Source organism: Antechinus flavipes, chromosome 3 (assembly GCF_016432865.1).
Source record: "Antechinus flavipes isolate AdamAnt ecotype Samford, QLD, Australia chromosome 3, AdamAnt_v2, whole genome shotgun sequence".
In the NCBI taxonomy this organism is placed as follows: domain Eukaryota; kingdom Metazoa; phylum Chordata; class Mammalia; order Dasyuromorphia; family Dasyuridae; genus Antechinus; species Antechinus flavipes.
This window is the reverse complement of record NC_067400.1, coordinates 318,810,815-318,828,596: the sequence shown is the minus strand read 5'-3', so window position 1 is coordinate 318,828,596 and position 17,782 is coordinate 318,810,815. Positions and strand designations below refer to the sequence as shown.

At 40.5% G+C, this 17,782-nt stretch overlaps 1 protein-coding gene across 5 annotated transcripts in view; it reads left to right on the top strand.

The window, feature by feature from the left end:
• ADCY5 (adenylate cyclase 5) overlaps positions 1 to 17,782 on the top strand; it is a 251,405-nt gene that overhangs the window by 162,824 nt on the left and 70,799 nt on the right. For all 5 annotated transcript variants that reach the window (XR_007951906.1, XM_051985420.1, XM_051985421.1 and 2 more), the window contains exon 3: positions 6,046 to 6,167. Coding sequence is in view for 4 of the 5 variants with exons in the window: in XM_051985420.1 (XP_051841380.1) it covers positions 6,046 to 6,167 (122 nt within the window). In the remaining variant the exon portion in view is untranslated. The remainder of the gene's footprint in view (positions 1 to 6,045; positions 6,168 to 17,782) is intronic.

Here is a 17,782-nt window from a genome sequence, read left to right as displayed (position 1 = left end):
GGAGACCAAAGTGAACCAGGAGAACAATTTAGAAAATAACGACGATATTGTTAAGATGAACAGCTTAGAAAGACGTAGGAAGGAACTCTAATCAATACAATAACCAAGTAGCATTCCAGGTTGCTGATGATAGTTCAAGCTACTCTCTTCCCTTTCCCTTTTTTGGTCTCCATTTGCTTAGGTGGGATGGGAGAGTGAGCTATTCTGGGCCTTTGCTGTCAGGGCAGGGATGAGAAGCCCTGCTATTTGAGCACTGCTAGCTGGGTAGATAGGAGTCTTCCTGCCCACCTCCTCTGGGTTTCTTTTTACCTCAAACACAAAGCCTTTTGCTTCAGTTTCCCTGGTCATGGGTTTGGGGTCCAGCTGACTTGGGAATGTTTTCCATGGAAAGGGACTGGCATTCCTGACTCTGTGGGAATTCTCTCCTTTGAGTACCCTGGAGAGAGAATTCAACCCACTGACCTTCCTTCCCTGATCCCCTCGCCCCTTTGCCTCCCCATCCCGCTTTCTCCCCCTCCCTTGTGTAAATAAATCAAAGAGTCTTTGGATGCTGAAATGTGAAGACCCCAAATGCCTCTGCTCCCTACACCATTGCCCATCCCTTTCCTGGGCAGCTGAATGTACAAATCGGCACTGGGAGTAGTAGGAGGTGCTGAGTGGGGGTCAGTTTTAGGCCCCTGTGCCCTTCATCATCAGGGATTGATGAGTTATAGGAAAGGATGGAGTTGAAGTGAGGGTCTAGGACAGTCAGTCCTTCCAGGTGATTCACTGCATACAAAATCTTGAAGAGAACACTGGGGGATTTGGAGCAAAGAGGTAGATCTTAGTTTAGTGGAAGAACTAGGGAAGACATGCAGGACACCACATGCAGAATATGGATGGTGCCTAGAACTTCTCTAGGAGACAATGGCCTGGCCTCTGTTCTTTGTAGCTCCTGTGAGCTGAGTGAGAGAATCTCCCTCCATCTTTTACTCCTGTTGGGAATTATGCACCTGTAATTTTAATAGAAAAGGTGGTAAGGAGGCAACATAGTGCACAGAAACTGGGCTTGGAATCAGTTAGACTCATATGTGGCTTCAGATACTTTCTATCTGTGTGACCCTGAGCAGGTCACTTAACTCTCTCTGCCTCAGTTTCCTCATCTGTAAAATGGGCTGGAAAAGGAAATGACAAACTGCTCCAATGTCTTTACTAAGAAAATCCAAATAGGGTCATGTCAGACACGACTGAACAACAATAATAGTTTTAATAGGGATAAAGAGAGATCTTTATCCTGCAGGCACAGGACCTGCAATTTCATTAATAAACTCCCAGGAGAAAAAGAAAACTATCAAAGCAAGCTACTACTTTCTCTGCAACTGATAATGTTAGAGAGTTTCTTACAGCATTGAGGGGCTCATGGCCACACAGCCAGGATATGGCAGAGGTAGAATTTGAATCCAGGTCTTCTTGGATCTGAGGTCTGCTCTCCGTCCACTACGCATAAAAAATAGGAACCTTTAATCACAAATTGAACATTCTGTCTCTTTCTTTTTCAATTCAAAGCAACAAATCTTTGTTAAGCTTCTACTATGTATCTGACATTATGGTAGATTTGAGAATATAAATAGGAAAAATAATATTATCCCTTCAGTTAAAGAGCTTTTGGATGAATGGAGATGATATCTTTCTAAGTGCACAAGGAAGTATGGTACAAAATAAAGTGGGGTAGGGAGGAAGGCAAAGGAGTGAGTCAGATGAAGTGCTATAAGAAAACTTAAATCCCTTTCCTAGCCTCTGAAAGCTAGTTTATCATTGAATCTGCTCTACAGATCAGCCTTTCAGCCTTTCAGGGCATTAGATCTTTCAGTCCATGGTTAGAGTCTGAGCAGACATTAGCCTTTATTAGCATTTCCCTAATTTCATTACAGTTTCATTCCTCTGGCCTATGGCTGTAAGGATAGAAACCCCCACCCCATCCTCACTTCCCTCATCCACTGTGCTTTCCTGGGTAGGTCATTATGCCATGCACTGGTTAAGGGAGAGACAGGACCTCTAGGAATAGAAATCAGGAGGTCCTATCTTTTGGACTAATTTCCCACAAGGGAAGTCTACGCCCTCTTTGGTCATGTGTTCAGTGCCCATTTGGAGACTACAATAAGTGCAAAGCACTGGGTGCTTATTTGGAGATTTTCTCTTTGCTTAAGCTAGGGCAAACATCTTACATTAGAGGTGGGAATCCTTACGCTGCTGGTGCTGGTGGGGAACACAACTAAGAACTGCTCTGTCCCTTGGCCCTGGAAATATGTCCTGTATTTGTCCCATACTAATTTCAGAAACTTTTCTTACTTCCCCCAAATGCCTCAAATTGGACATGACTAAAATGACCCAAATAATAACTAGTGTTTAATATAATATCTGATATACAGTAAATACTTAATAAATGCTTATTTATTGATTGTAATTATATGATCTTAGTCAAACAATATTAGAGGTACAAAGGACCTTAAAGATCATCTTGTTTAATCTTCTCATTTGCAGATGAGGAAACTGAGACCAGAAAAAAAGGGGAAGTGACTTATCCTTGCTCATATAAGCTAGTCAGTACTAGTCTAAAACCCAGGTCTCCCTATGCAATTCCAGTCCTCTTATTACCTTAAAATTATTGCCTAGCTTTTTCATAGATCAACCAAATGTTTAAAGTGTGCTTAGAATTTCATTAGGCCCCAGTGAGTAACAGGGCCCCATCATTCAAGGAGCTCAGACACTAGTTGGTTGGTAGGCACACTGGGAACACTTTACCCAACAAGATAATTATCTTAACTCAGAAGAGGCAGGTCATGCAATGAAAAGAGCACTGATTTTGGAATATGAATATCTAGATCTGAGCTCTTTCATTGCACTTATTAGCTGTGTGAGCTTAGGAGAGTAATTTATCTAATCTGTAAAATGGGAGGAATAGTCGTACTCCTTATCTTAATGAGTCCTATTTGCCTCCTGGATTGAACTTGCTTTGAAAATACCCTCCCCAACCCTTCAGGTCACAACACTGAAACCTTGGCAGAGAGCTCACCAAGTATGTGGTATAGAAAGAGCTGGGCAAAAAAATGGGGGGAACAAGGCTACATGAAGGAGTTTGCTCATAATGAAATGAGAATTAGGAACTCAGCATGTCAGCACATTGCAATTCTCCATTTGCTGCAATTCTCCAGTGGAGACTGGAGAAGAGTAGACTTCATGCATGAGATTGGAAAGGTTTTGACCAGGTGGGCAGGAGGGACAGGTATCAGGCAGGGCAGAGAGGCAAGAAGGAGTGAGGTGGATTGCTAAGAAAGGAGTTTCCATTGGATAAGGTGGGTAAGAGGGTTTTTGATCTGAGGGATGACATGATAAAAGGATCCGTTAGGAAGATTAGCTCAGCAGGATGTTCAGGGTAGAAGGAATGTTTGATAAGGGCTTCAGGTGTAAGGTGATGGGCAGGTGACAGAAGCTGTGATTTGAAAAGGATAGTATAGAAAGATATGTACTTCAGATGTATGTACTTCAGTGTACTTCAAATGATGGGAAGCAGGAAGAAATAGCAGATGGCCTGCGATGCCCTTGATTTGAGAAAAAGTCTTCTCCTTCCCTTATCTTTCATTCAGTCTGTAGACTGGCAAAAGGTGTGATTTCATAGGGCAGATGGATATAATAAACAAGAGAGATCAGGGTTTTAGTTTGGGAGGAGTAGCTGAGAGAAAAGGTTCAAAAGCTTCAATAAAAGTGGGTGATCCTGTGGGAAACCACATTGAATGTGAAGTCGGAGGTTCTGGTTTCAGCTCCCATACTATTACCTCTAGTGTTACCATGGGCAATTTGAGTCTTTGAGCAATTAAAATTTGAATTTAGGGCTTCCTAACCCAGAGGATCTCTGTTATCCCCTCTATGCCGTGCTGACTTTTAGGAATACAATTTTGATGGAGAAGCATCTTTATCATCTTCCTTTTTTGCCAGTTCTCCAAGTTATTCCATGTAAACAGTAGTCTACTAAACTGAGTTTCCTTACCTATAAAATAGGGGGAATTACATTGGGATAGCTTCTAAGGTTTCTTTTAGAAAATTCAGAAGACATACTTTGTGGATAATTAAGCATTTTATTAACCACACTAGCAGATAATAAAAGGGGTCTGTAGCACTCTCTAATACCAAAGACCCCTCATGAATCCTACTTCATGCTTATATGCCTTTGGAAGAATGGCAGTCCTGAGAGTGGCGATCAAATCTTATTGGTTACCAATTAATGAGAGGAATGAATATTATAATGAAAGGTAGACCTATTGTAATGAGAGGCTGGAGGAAGTGATTTTGATTATATCACTTATTTCCAGACCACCCTCAGGCTTGGGCACTCTAGACAAAAGATTTACTCCCACCCATGCCTGAATAGAACACTATTGGTGGAATTCATTTTAGATTAAATTTTCTGTGAGGTTCCTAGTTGGGTGCTCAATAGCTCCAGGATTTTACCTCATCATCCTGCCCCACCCTTCACAGAACTAAACTTTGATTTAATCTTCAAATGAGGAAGGAAAAAAATCCTGGATCTCCTAATGTTAATAAATGATTATTTAATAATCACTTCTTATATACTGGAAACAAAGTAATAGCACTGTTATGGGAGGATCAGCTGTAAATGACTTTGCTATTCTCAGCAATATAGTGATGTACCACTAATCTGAAGGATTTATGATGTAAAATACTATCCATATTTAGAGAAAATGTGATTGTGTCTGAATACAAATTGAAGCATACTCTTTTTTTTTTAACTTTATTCTTCTTGAGGGTTTTTTTTAGGGGGGTCTGTGTTTTCTTTCACAATATGGCTTTTATAGAAATGTTTTGTGTAACTTTATATGTATCTTCTTAAAGGGAAATGGAGATGGAGAGGAAGGGAAAAACTCTAGAACTCCAAGCTTTAAAAACAAATGTAAAAAATTGTTTTATATGTAACTGGGGAAAATAAAAATATTAAATATATTAAAAATCATTTACCTCTATAATCCTCTGTAAAAAAGAGGATGTGCCTTCATTGAACTAAGTAAGCAAGGGAAGAAGTTTGAAAGAGGCAGACCTGGAAGGCTTGGGAAAGGAGAAGTTGGATAGGCGTGAAAGTTTGCTTGGAGGGAGTAGGACAGAGAAGTTTATTTATGCCTGGATCCATGGATTTGGAGAATAGGAATCAGCAGGCTTTGTAGGCAGAGTTATAACAGAGACAAAGTTAGAGACAGGGAGAAAGGAGAACTTCAGGTAACCAGATACAATTTATCATGGAATAGGAATAATTAGCTAGAGGTAAAAACAGCCACATGGAAGGGAATTGGTTGGGAGGAAGAGAGACTGGATACGCTCACAAGCACAGAAGTAGAACCTTATTTGGGTGAATCCTGACTGACCCCTTACCTTCCCACACCCCCCAATCAGTTGGCAATGTTGATTGGACTCTGTAATAGAAGGACTTGGAGGACTGACAAACAGGAAAGATGATAAAAGTAAGCCTTGTTTCTCCATTGGAATTATACTCCTGAGAGTCATTGTGGTACAGTGCTCTGTGATAACAGAGAGCCAGCCTCTGAGTCAGGAATATCTAAGTTCAAATCCTAACTCTGACATATTATTTGTATGATTCTTTCTGAGTCAACCCAGGACCCTAGGACTCGGAGCTTTCTTCAGTCAACAAACATTTATTGAGTACTTACTAAATTGAGAAGCAGATGCTGATCTTTATTGGGGGAAAAGTCTCCTAGCTAGGAGTTTTCCATATCAGTGAAATTCCATTTCTGTGAAACAAAACAAAAATGCACTCTCCGATGCACGCAGGGATGCTCTGGCTCCCATGCTCCCCCTGGTGGGAACTCCGTACAGCGTAGCACTAGAGCCTGTTCCGTTCTCATGGTTACTATGCGATTTTTGATGGGGATAGCTTAGGGAAGGCTTAGCTTGTGCCCCATAGGAGAGGTCCCAGGGAGGAAAGCAGGCCTTGAGGCAGGTACTAGGAGCAATGATGGCTCTGTCTGCTTCTCTCCCCAGGAGCGTCTCCTGCTGTCTGTCCTTCCCCGTCACGTTGCCATGGAGATGAAAGCGGACATCAACGCCAAGCAGGAAGATATGATGTTCCACAAGATTTACATCCAGAAACATGACAATGTGAGGTAGGGGAGAGACTGGGGGAGGGGAGTGGGGAAGGGTGGGAGAACTGAGGGCAGCAGGAGACGGAACTCCCGAAAGGCAGGTTGGTGATGAACTCTGCAGGACTTGCTAATAATAACTGGCAGTTATAGAGTGTTTTTAAGGTTTACGAAGCACTTTACACCAGGTATCATAACAACCCTGTAAAGGCAGTGTTATTATTATTATCATTTTTGTTTCACAGAAGAGGACCAGGAGGCTTTAAAAAGAAAAAGAATTTCAGTGACTTGCCCAGAGTAGGGCAGATCATGCTTTCCTGAGATGACATTTGAGTTCTGGATTTCCTAACTCCATCTCTAGCACTCTGTCCGACAGACTATCCAGCTGACCAATGGACACCAAGGGAGCGAGACCCCCCAAACTCATCCATCACATAGAAGCAACAAGTTCAGACATTTTGATTAAAAGAAGAAACCCTTCACAGATTCTAGTTTCATCATCTCAGCCCCCACCTCTCCTTTTGGCTCGAGGACCAAGGGAGCCTGTTGACATGTCATTAGTTTTGTATCTTATGATGGTTCTTGGTGGTGCAGAGAGCTAGTCCACTTCTTGGGGCATTTTCAGCACAATGAGAGGGACTAGAGACTCTCCCTAAAGGATTTCCCCCAGAATAAAAGAGCAGACCCAGACAGAGTCCATTCTGCAGTCACACACAGCAGAGACAATGAAAACCAATGCAAATGACTGGAGCACACGATGTAAGCCTGAGTTCCATGGTTATGTGCCGGGTGGAATGCTGGGACTGGGAGGGACTTGCTGAGGCTGAGAATCCCTCAGTGAACAGGGAACACACAGATTAGCTTTCCTACCAGAGAGCTTTTTTCTCATTAGGCAAAGATGCTAAGAATAGGGGGTTTAAAATGAAGGGGTAAAAAAGCACTTTGAAAAAAGAAAAAAAAGAACTATACATTCATTTATTCATGCATTTATTAGGCTTATTGGGGTTTTATTGATCACAGACCAATTTATTGGTTATTTCTGCTCAGAAAAAGGATCATCCCCCCCTACTTAGTTTCTATATATTTCAGATCATGCTGATATAGAGGCAAGAAGATCAGAATCCAAGTCCTACCATGACATATACTGGCTGCTTGATCCAGGGCAAGTCACTGAAACATTCAGTGTCCCCCAGTAGCTCTTCAAAGCCAAAGGTGGCTGGATAGTTGTCTCTGTAAGGCAGCTCATGAAATCAAAGCTCTGGGTCCATAAGTAAAAAGTCTGATTAGACCTGAGTGCCCTTAACTGAGTGACTCTAGGAAGGCTCAGTGACTGGGGGAGTAAGGGGGTAGAGGCTAAGCCCGCGAGGCATGAGACAGCATCAATTTAACACCTTTCTTGCAGAGTGGCAGCTTGGGGGAAGGGGGAGATCCCCTTTCACAGCTTCAGCTAAGAAAAACTTAGCTTCTCTACTGGACCAGAATCTTTTATTAATACAGATGTGGTATCAATTTTCCCTCTTCTCATCCTCTCACATGGCTAAAGAATTGTACCAAAAAAGCTCCTCTTCATTAGATGAATGTTAAAATAGCTTACCTCCCAGACAGATATTCACCTAGAAGAATAAAGGGCTCCTTTCATGGACAAGGTCCATGGAAAGGACCTGGGGAGCAGGGCAACTCCCAGCATCCCCCAAAGAGGGGCTTGGAAGGGAAAAAAAAAGAGTTTTTCTCCCAGTCTCTATGTGTGTGTGTGGGTGGGTTCGCATGTGTGCTGCGCATGCGTGCAAGCATCAAAGGAACCTGGATTCTTCAACCTGAAGAAAAGGAGACTGGGGAGTGACTTAATAATAACATCCATCAAAGCTCTGCAGGGTTGTTATATGGAGGATGGTGACCCGCTGTTCTCTCTCCCCCACTAAGTATGAGACCAGAGGAGAAATGAGTTGATGATGTTAAGTGTGAGAGAGACAGATCAAAGGAAAGGGGAAGCAGGTCCTGGGGAGAGCTGTTGTTTGGATTGGTTCAGAGGTGAAAAAAAGACAGAAATAGGAGAGGAAAAACCAGGGGCCAAGCTTTGTGGGCCTGGTCCTTCCAAGATGTCTAATACTCTGCAATTAAAACTAATGCATAATGGGTAATTCCCTGGGAAGGGCTCGGCAATGGCTGGAAGAAATCTGTTGGATGTTTTAATGACATGTAATCAGCAAAAGCCTAACATAGGCTGGACAATTGAATGCGTGCAGGGGTCCCCCTCCTCTCTGGATGTGTAAGAGGAATTGATATACTTCTGACACCGGTGCTGATTTTGTCTGGGTAGGTGGGGTTGTCCCCAAAAGATCCCAAGTCATGAGATCCCCAAACCATTGCTATTTCCTCTTGAATGTTAGTTCCTTAGCGGCAGATACTATCTGATTTTTATTTTTGAAATCTCAGCACCTGCTACAGGTGCCTGATACCTTTGTAGAATTGCCAGGTTCCTTCTTTCTTTGATGTCCACATGTCCTGTGCTTCCCTCCCTTACTCCTTCCCCTCATGTGTGGGAAAACAACACTCGCTCGCCCTAGGCAGATGTCCCATTGTCCCCTGGAAGGTGGAGCTTTGCTCTCAGGGTCACGTGAGACAGGGACTCAGAAACTGAGACAGGACAGAAGCTCCCACTGCGCTGTCTTGGATGGACACCAAGCCCCATTGTGATCAGGGGCTATTTATAGGGAACTTTAGAGACACAAATAAGATAAAGACTTCACCCTAAGTCATGGGGATCACGATACAGAACAAGGAAGAGTTCTGCTTGGTTCGTGGTTGTTGAAGTACGGGTTAGCTTGGGTCACTGTGATGAGCATCCATCCAGAAGACAAGGGTCATCTATAGTTATGGCATTTAGCTTAAGGGATCACACAAGTTCCAGGGACCTGCAACAGGACCAGGGAGAACTCTACTGGAGTTGATGCAGCTTAACAAATGTCCTTCCATGTTTAGGTCTTTTTATAAAATTAATTTTTAATTTAATTTAATTAAGCTTTTTATTTATAAAACACATACATGGTTAATTTTTCAACATTGATCCTTGCAAAACTTTCTGTTCCAAATTTTTCCCTCCTTCCCTCCCACTCCTTCCCCTAGTTGGTAGGTAGACCCATACATGTTAAAATATATGTTAAATCCAACATATGTATACATAGTTATAGAGTCATCTTGCTGCACAAGAAAAATTGGATCAAGAAGGAAAAAAAAAAACTGAGAAAGAAACATATTTAGGTCTTAAAGGACCCTGATCAGATAGGGCCCATACAGTCTTCCTGATAGCACAGGATGGTCTTTGACAACATAGGAGGTGTCTGTGTCTGTATCTGGTGGAATCTTGTCTTCTGGATAGAATTGGTGATCCGCCAGGAAATCCCAGGAGTCCCAATGGGTAGGATGCAAAAGTTGGAAAAACAAGAGTTCTCATCTCATCTCCACTGCCAAGATGCTCTGTGAGTTTGAACAATCCACCTGACTTCTCTGGCCTCCAGGTCCCTCCTCCATAAAGCTGGGCTGGTTGATCTATAATTGGCTCTCAAATGCCAATTCCCTGTGCTTCTACTACTTGGCAAAGTTCCCCAGTGCTCTTTCTTGATCTGCTTCAGTTATTGTATAGACTGATGACAACAGTAGTTCAAATTCAGTTAAAGGGGCATGGCTCATGTACTCTGGGGGCCATATGTGCCATGGCCTTGATTCTAGGCAGCTCCCCTGATCCTCAGTCAGTGGGAACCCAGGAGTTAGAAACAGTGCAGAAAACTGAGGATTGACCATAATGTTCAACAAAGACTCACTCGGCAGTTCTTGTGGACCCAGGACTGCGCTGAGCCCTGGGGGAGACCGAAGCCTATAAATACTAGATGAGAAACTCTCTGCCTGCAGACAGCCTGGGTTTTGATCTCTCTTCCCCATCTCCCCGAAGTAAAGGAGAGGTCCTCGAGGGCAAGGACTGATTTGCTTTTTTTTTTAATATTTCTGTCAGGGCCCGGTATGTACTTAGTACTTTATAAACTCTTGTTGAATCGACCTGAATTGCCTTGTCTAGTAGGTGATATAACAGATATTGAATGAATGAGAGAGAGAGAGAGAGAAAGCTCCTATCTTCAGGGAATTGCAGTCTAGTTGGAGCTATAAGATTAAGTCTGTCAAGTGACAAGAGTCAATACCAGGCTATACAGAATCAGGGACTAGGTTGCCTGGCCAAACTGAAGAAATGGTACAGAAGAATGGATCTTGTCAAGTGTCTCTGTGGTAAATTGGGGCTCTAGGAAAGGAGTCCCAGGGAAGTGGGGAACTAAAGAATGGCAAGATTTGGATAATTAAGAGAGAACCGGGGTTATTGTGGTGACATTCACCCAAAAGCTAGGCCCATTCTTGGCCAAAACCAAACAAAAACATCCCCATGCTTACTTCTCTTTGCTGCTTTGAGTTAACCTTGGGCTTAGTTCATGTCCTAGCCACCTTCCTACTCCAATACATGATAAACATGTATTTTTAAAAAATAAAAATAAAAATAATTCACTAATATGAATTATCAACAGTAAAGATAATGCTCTCTCTTACAGTTTCTAGTTTAGCTAGAGGGGAAGGATAAGGAAATAAGTATATTATATTCATTATGTGCCAGGCTCTGTGATAAACATTTTATAAAACTTTGATCAGATTTGAACCTCACAGCAACCCTATGGGAAGATGCTATTGTTATCCACATTTTACAGTTGGGGAAACTGAGGCAAACAGATTTGAGAAACTTGCTCAGGTTTATACAGCTAGTAAATATCTGAGGAATTTAAACTTGGGTCTCCGTGATTCCAGGCTCAGTACCACCTAGCTGCCCCATTATAAATATATAAAAGCCACTGTTAGAAATAGTTTGGTACCTTCCTTCTTTTTTTGACCTCCTTGGGGAATGTGCCTACTAGCTGCATGCTAGTATCACACACTTGCGTGCATGCATATGTTTATATAGCAAAATTATAACAGTGACTTTTGGGGCAGCTAGGTGGTACAGTGGATAGAGAACCAGCCCTGAAGTCAGAAGGACCTGAGTTCAAATATGGCCTCAGATACTTAACACTTCCTGGCTGGGTGACCCTGGGCAAGTTACTTAACCCCAATTGCCTTAGCAAAATAACAAACAAAAAACAAACAAAAAAAAAACCCAGTGATTTTTATGGGTTTATAAAAGGGCAGTTAGGTGGTACAGTGGATAGAGGGCTGAGTCTGGAGTCAAGAAAATCTGAGTTCAAATCTGGCTTGGATAGTTCTTACTATATGATCCTGGACTAGTCATTTAATTTCTATTTGTATAACTTGTACTTCAACTGATATGAGGATCAAATGAGATGATATTTGTAAAATGTATATATTTTCACATATATGTACACATCTATATTTTATGTGCATAAATAGATATGTTTATATAGTTAATTATTTTTTAAATAAATTCAGATTCTTTTCTAGAACTGTTAGACATAGGATCCTTGATTTACATCTGAAAGGAATTTTAGATACTCTTTACCCAATCCCTTTATTTTACTGTTGAGGGAATTTAGGCCTAGAGAACCCAGGTTCTGCGTCTTAGAGCCTCTGTACCATTTTGCCATAGCTCTGCCAATAATGTAACTGTATTCCTATGCTCCTTCCAACATGTACCATTTTTTTTGCTTTTGTGCTTTTTCTATCATGATAAGGTTGCTAATATTACTCATGAAAAATTACAGCTTAAGTATGGGCTAATCAATTAATATATTTTTTTGAAAATCTGAGCCCAATCTTTAAAACTTAATGGATAGGACTTCCGGTTAAGATGGCGGAGAGGAGGCTCACAGTTGCATAAGCTCCGCGCTTTCTCTCACTATCCACTTCATTACAAGCCTCTGAATCAATGCTTGACTGAAAAAAACCCACAAATAGTTACCAAGAGAAGCCATCCTTGAGATCCGCCAAGAAAGGTCTGTCTTTACTGGAGGGCTGGGACGGTTTTAGATCGGGCGCAGGCTGAGGGCAGCGGCAGTGAGAGCACGGGAGCAGAGCTGAGAGGGGGTGGGGAGTGATCGTAGCCGTCTCTGCGGGGAGAGCTTCGCTACAGGTTTGGAACCTGCAGCAAGTCAACAGCCCAGCAGAGAAGCTAAAAACACCGGGGCTGAAGAACACAACCGCAAACAGCTGGAGTCTCTCAGGACCTGGCCGCCCCCCCCTTCCCCCCCCTCAGTGACTCAGCACGCTCTGGGATCTCAGAGCGCAGGCGCAGCACAGTCCTGCTAGTGCCTCACTGCTGCCCCCTGCAGTCTGTAGAGGAAGCTCGATAACACACCCACCCCCCCCCCCCCCCCCCAAAGAAAGACTCCAGTTTTTTCTGTTTTTCTTTGGTAGTTTGTCTCTGATTAATAGACAGAATGAGCAAGAAGCTGAAGAGGACTTTAACCCTTGACAGCTTCTACACAGATAGAGAGCAGACTCTAAATCCTGAGGAGACTAAAAACAGGCAGTCCCCAGGTGATTCCCCAAAGGAGGAGATCGTCTGTTCCTCAGCACAGATGAACCTCTTAGAAGTGATTAAAAAGGCTCTCACAAGGGAGCTAGAAGAAAAATGGGAAAAGAGCCTGGAGAAGTCAGTTAAAGAGAGAGTGGATAAAGAAGTAAAATCCTTGAAAAATAGGATTAGTGAACTGGAAACAGAAAACAGCTCTCTAAAAAACAAAATTGGCGAAATGGAAAAAAATTCCACAGAACAAAAGAACTCAATTGGACAATTAGAGAAAGATTTTAAAAAAGTGAGTGAAGAGAATACTTCACTGAAAATCAGAATTGAACAAGTGGAATTGAATGACTCGAGGAGACAAGAAGAATCAGTCAAGCAAATCCAAAAAAATCAAACAATGGAGAAAAATGTGAAATACCTTCTGGGGAAGACAACAGACCTGGAAAACAGATCCAGGAGAGACAATCTGAGAATCATTGGACTCCCAGAAAAACATGATGAAAAAAAGAGCCTGGACACTGTCTTCCAGGAAATTATCAAAGAGAACTGCCCAGAAGTCATAGGAACAGAGGAAAAAATAAACATTGAAAGGATTCATCGATCACCCACTGAAAGGGATCCTAAAATCAAAACACCAAGGAATATAGTGGCCAAATGCCAGAACCCTCAGATGAAAGAAAAAATATTGCAAGCGGCTAGAAAAACCCAATTCAAGTATCAAGGAGCCACAATAAGGATCACCCAGGATCTGGCAGCATCCACATTAAAAGATCGAAGGGCCTGGAATATGATATTCCGAAAGGCTAAGGAACTTGGTATGCAACCAAAAATAACTTACCCAGCGAGAATGAGCATCTTTTTCCAGGGAAGAAGATGGACATTCAACGAAGTAAGCGAATTTCATCTATTTCTGATGAAAAAACCAGAACTTAACAAAAAGTTTGATCTACACATATAGAACTCAAGAGAAATCTAAAAAGGTAAAGATTAATCTTGGGAACTATATTTTGACTATATAGATGTATAAAGAATACATGTATACCTTGTTCTAGAAATTGATGTGGAAAGGACATTGTACCAGAAAAAGGGTAAAGTGGGGGTAGTACATCTCATGAAGAGGCATAGGAAACCTATTATATCTGAGAGAAAGAATGGAGGGGGATGAATATAGTGGGTATCTTACTGCCTTCAGAATTGGCTTTAAGTGAAAAATCTTAAGACATATTCAATCTATGGTGAAACTTCTCCCATCTCATTGAAAAGTGAGAAGGGAAAAGTGGAAAGGGAAGGAATAAGCTAAGCGGAAGGGAATACGGGAACTGGGAGGGAAAGGGGTAAGATAGGGGGAGGAACTCTAAGGCGGGGGGAGGGACACTAAAAAGGGAGGGCTGTGAGAAGCAAGGGGTGCTCACAAGCTTAATACCTGGAAGGGGGGGAAAGGGGAAAGAAGGGAGGAAAGCATAAACCGGGGTTAACAAGATGGCAAGTAATACAGAATTGGTCATTCTAACCATAAACGTGAACGGGGTAAACTCCCCCATAAAGAGGAAGCGGTTAGCAGAATGGATTAAAAGCCAGAATCCTACAATATGTTGTTTACAGGAAACACACCTGAAGCGGGGAGATACATGCAGGTTAAAGGTAAAAGGTTGGAGCAAAATCTACTATGCTTCAGGTGAAGTCAAAAAAGCAGGGGTAGCCATCCTGATCTCAGATCAAGCTAAAGCAAAAATTGACCTAATTAAAAGAGATAAGGAAGGACACTATATCTTGCTAAAGGGTAGCATGGATAATGAAGCACTATCTATATTAAACATATATGCACCAAGTGGGGTAGCATCTAAATTCTTAAAAGAGAAACTAAGAGAGCTGCAAGAAGAAATAGACAGTAAAACTATAATAGTGGGAGATCTTAACCTTGCACTCTCAGAATTAGATAAATCAAACCAGAAAATAAATAAGAAAGAAGTCAAAGAGGTAAACAGAATACTAGAAAAGCTAGATATGATAGATCTCTGGAGAAAATGTAATGGAGACAGAAAGGAATACACTTTCTTTTCAGCAGTTCATGGAACCTATACAAAAATTGACCATATATTAGGACATAAAAACCTCAAACTCAAATGTAGTAAGGCAGAAATAGTAAATGCATCCTTTTCAGACCACGATGCAATGAAAATTACATTCAACAAAAAAGCAGGGGGAAGTAGACCAAAAAATAATTGGAAACTAAATAATCTCATACTAAAGAATGATTGGGTAAAACAGCAAATCATAGACATAATTAATAACTTCACCCAAGAAAACGATAATAATGAGACATCATACCAAAATGTATGGGATGCAGCCAAAGCGGTAATAAGGGGAAATTTCATATCTCTAGAGGCCTATTTGTATAAAATAGAGAAAGAGAAGGTCAATGAATTGGGTTTGCAATTAAAAATGCTAGAAAAGGAACAAATTAAAAACCCCCAGTCAAACACTAAACTTGAAATTCTAAAAGTAAAAGGTGAGATCAATAAAATTGAAAGTAAAAAAACTATTGAATTGATTAATAAAACTAAGAGTTGGTTCTATGAAAAAACCAACAAAATAGACAAACCCTTAGTAAATCTGATTAAAAAAAGGAAAGAGGAAAATCAAATTGTTAGTCTTAAAAATGAAAAGGGAGAACTCACCACTAACGAAGAGGAAATTAGAGCAATAATTAGGAGTTACTTTGCCCAACTTTATGCCAATAAATTCGACAACTTAAATGAAATAGAAAAATACCTCCAAAAATACAGCTTGCCCAAACTAACAGAGGAAGAAGTAAATATCCTAAACAGTCCCATCTCAGAAAAAGAAATAGAACAAACTATCAATCAACTCCCTAAGAAAAAATCCCCAGGACCAGATGGATTTACATGTGAATTCTACCAAACATTTAAAGAACAATTAACTCCAATGTTATATAAACTATTTGAAAAAATAGGGATTGAAGGAGTCCTACCAAACTCCTTTTATGACACAGATATGGTACTGATACCTAAACCAGGTAGGCTGAAAACAGAGAAAGAAAATTATAGACCAATCTCCCTAATGAATATTGATGCTAAAATCTTAAATAAAATATTAGCAAAAAGATTACAGAAAATTGTCACCAGGATAATACACTATGACCAAGTAGGATTTATACCAGGAATGCAGGGCTGGTTCAATATTAGGAAAACTATTAGCATAATTGACTATATCAATAACCAAACAAACAAAAACCACATGATCATCTCAATAGATGCAGAAAAAGCATTTGATAAAATCCAACATCCATTCCTAATAAAAACACTTGAGAGCATAGGAATAAATGGACTTTTCCTTAAAATAGTCAGGAGCATATATTTAAAACCATCAGTAAGCATCATATGCAATGGGGAAAAACTGGAACCTTTCCCAGTAAGATCTGGAGTAAGCAAGGTTGCCCACTATCACCATTATTATTTAATATCGTATTAGAAACACTAGCCTCGGCAATAAGAGTCGAGAAAGATATAAAAGGAATTAGAGTAGGCAATGAGGAAACCAAACTATCACTCTTTGCAGATGATATGATGGTATACCTAGAGAACCCCAGAGATTCTACCAAAAAGCTATTGGAAATAATTCATAATTTTAGCAAAGTAGCTGGCTACAAAATAAATCCCCATAAATCCTCAGCATTTTTATACATCACCAACAAAACCCAACAGCAAGAGATACAAAGAGAAATTCCATTCAGAATAACTGTTGATACCATAAAATATTTGGGAATCTATCTACCAAAGGAAAGTCAGGAATTATATGAGCAAAATTATAAAAAAGTCTCCACACAAATAAAGTCAGACTTAAATAATTGGAAAAATATTAAGTGCTCTTGGATCGGCCGAGCGAACATAATAAAGATGACAATACTCCCTAAACTAATCTATTTATTTAGTGCTATACCAATCAGACTTCCAAGAAAATATTTTATTGATCTAGAAAAAATAACAACAAAATTCATATGGAACAATAAAAAGTCGAGAATCTCAAGGGAATTAATGAAAAAAAAATCAAATGAAGGTGGCCTAGCTGTACCTGATCTAAAATTATATTATAAAGCAGCAGTCACCAAAACCATTTGGTATTGGCTAAGAAATAGATTAGTGGATCAGTGGAAAAGGCTAGGCTCACAAGACAGAATAGTCAATTATAGCAATCTAGTGTTTGACAAACCCAAAGCCCCTAACTTCTGGAAAAGAATTCATTATTTGATAAAAACTGCTGGGATAATTGGAAATTAGTATGGCAGAAATTAGGCATGGACCCACACTTAACACCATATACCAAGATAAGATCAAAATGGGTCTATGACCTAGGCATAAAGAACGAGATTATAAATAAATTAGAGGAACATAGAATAGTTTATCTCTCAGACTTGTGGAGGAGAAAGAAATTTGTGACCAAAGATGAACTAGAGACCATTACTGATCACAGAATAGAAAATTTCGATTACATCAAATTAAAAAGCCTTTGTACAAATAAAACTAATGCAAACAAGATTAGAAGGGAAGCAACAAACTGGGAAAACATTTTCACAGTTAAAGGTTCTGATAAAGGCCTCATTTCCAAAATATATAGAGAACTGACTCAAATTTATAAGAAATCAAGCCATTCTCCAATTGATAAATGGTCAAAGGATATGAACAGACAATTTTCAGAGGATGAGATTGAAACTATTACCACTCATATGAAAGAGTGTTCCAAATCATTATTGATCAGAGAAATGCAAATTAAGACAACTCTGAGATACCACTACACACCTGTCAGATTGGCTAAGATGACAGGAAAAAATAATGATGAATGTTGGAGGGGATGCGGGAAAACTGGGACACTAATGCATTGTTGGTGGAGTTGTGAACGAATCCAACCATTCTGGAGAGCAATCTGGAATTATGCCCAAAAAATTATCAAAATGTGCATATCCTTTGATCCAGCAGTGTTTCTATTGGGCTTATATCCCAAAGAAATACTAAAGAAGGGAAAGGGACCTGTATGTGCCAAAATGTTTGTAGCAGCCCTGTTTGTAGTGGCTAGAAACTGGAAAATGAATGGATGCCCATCAATTGGAGAATGG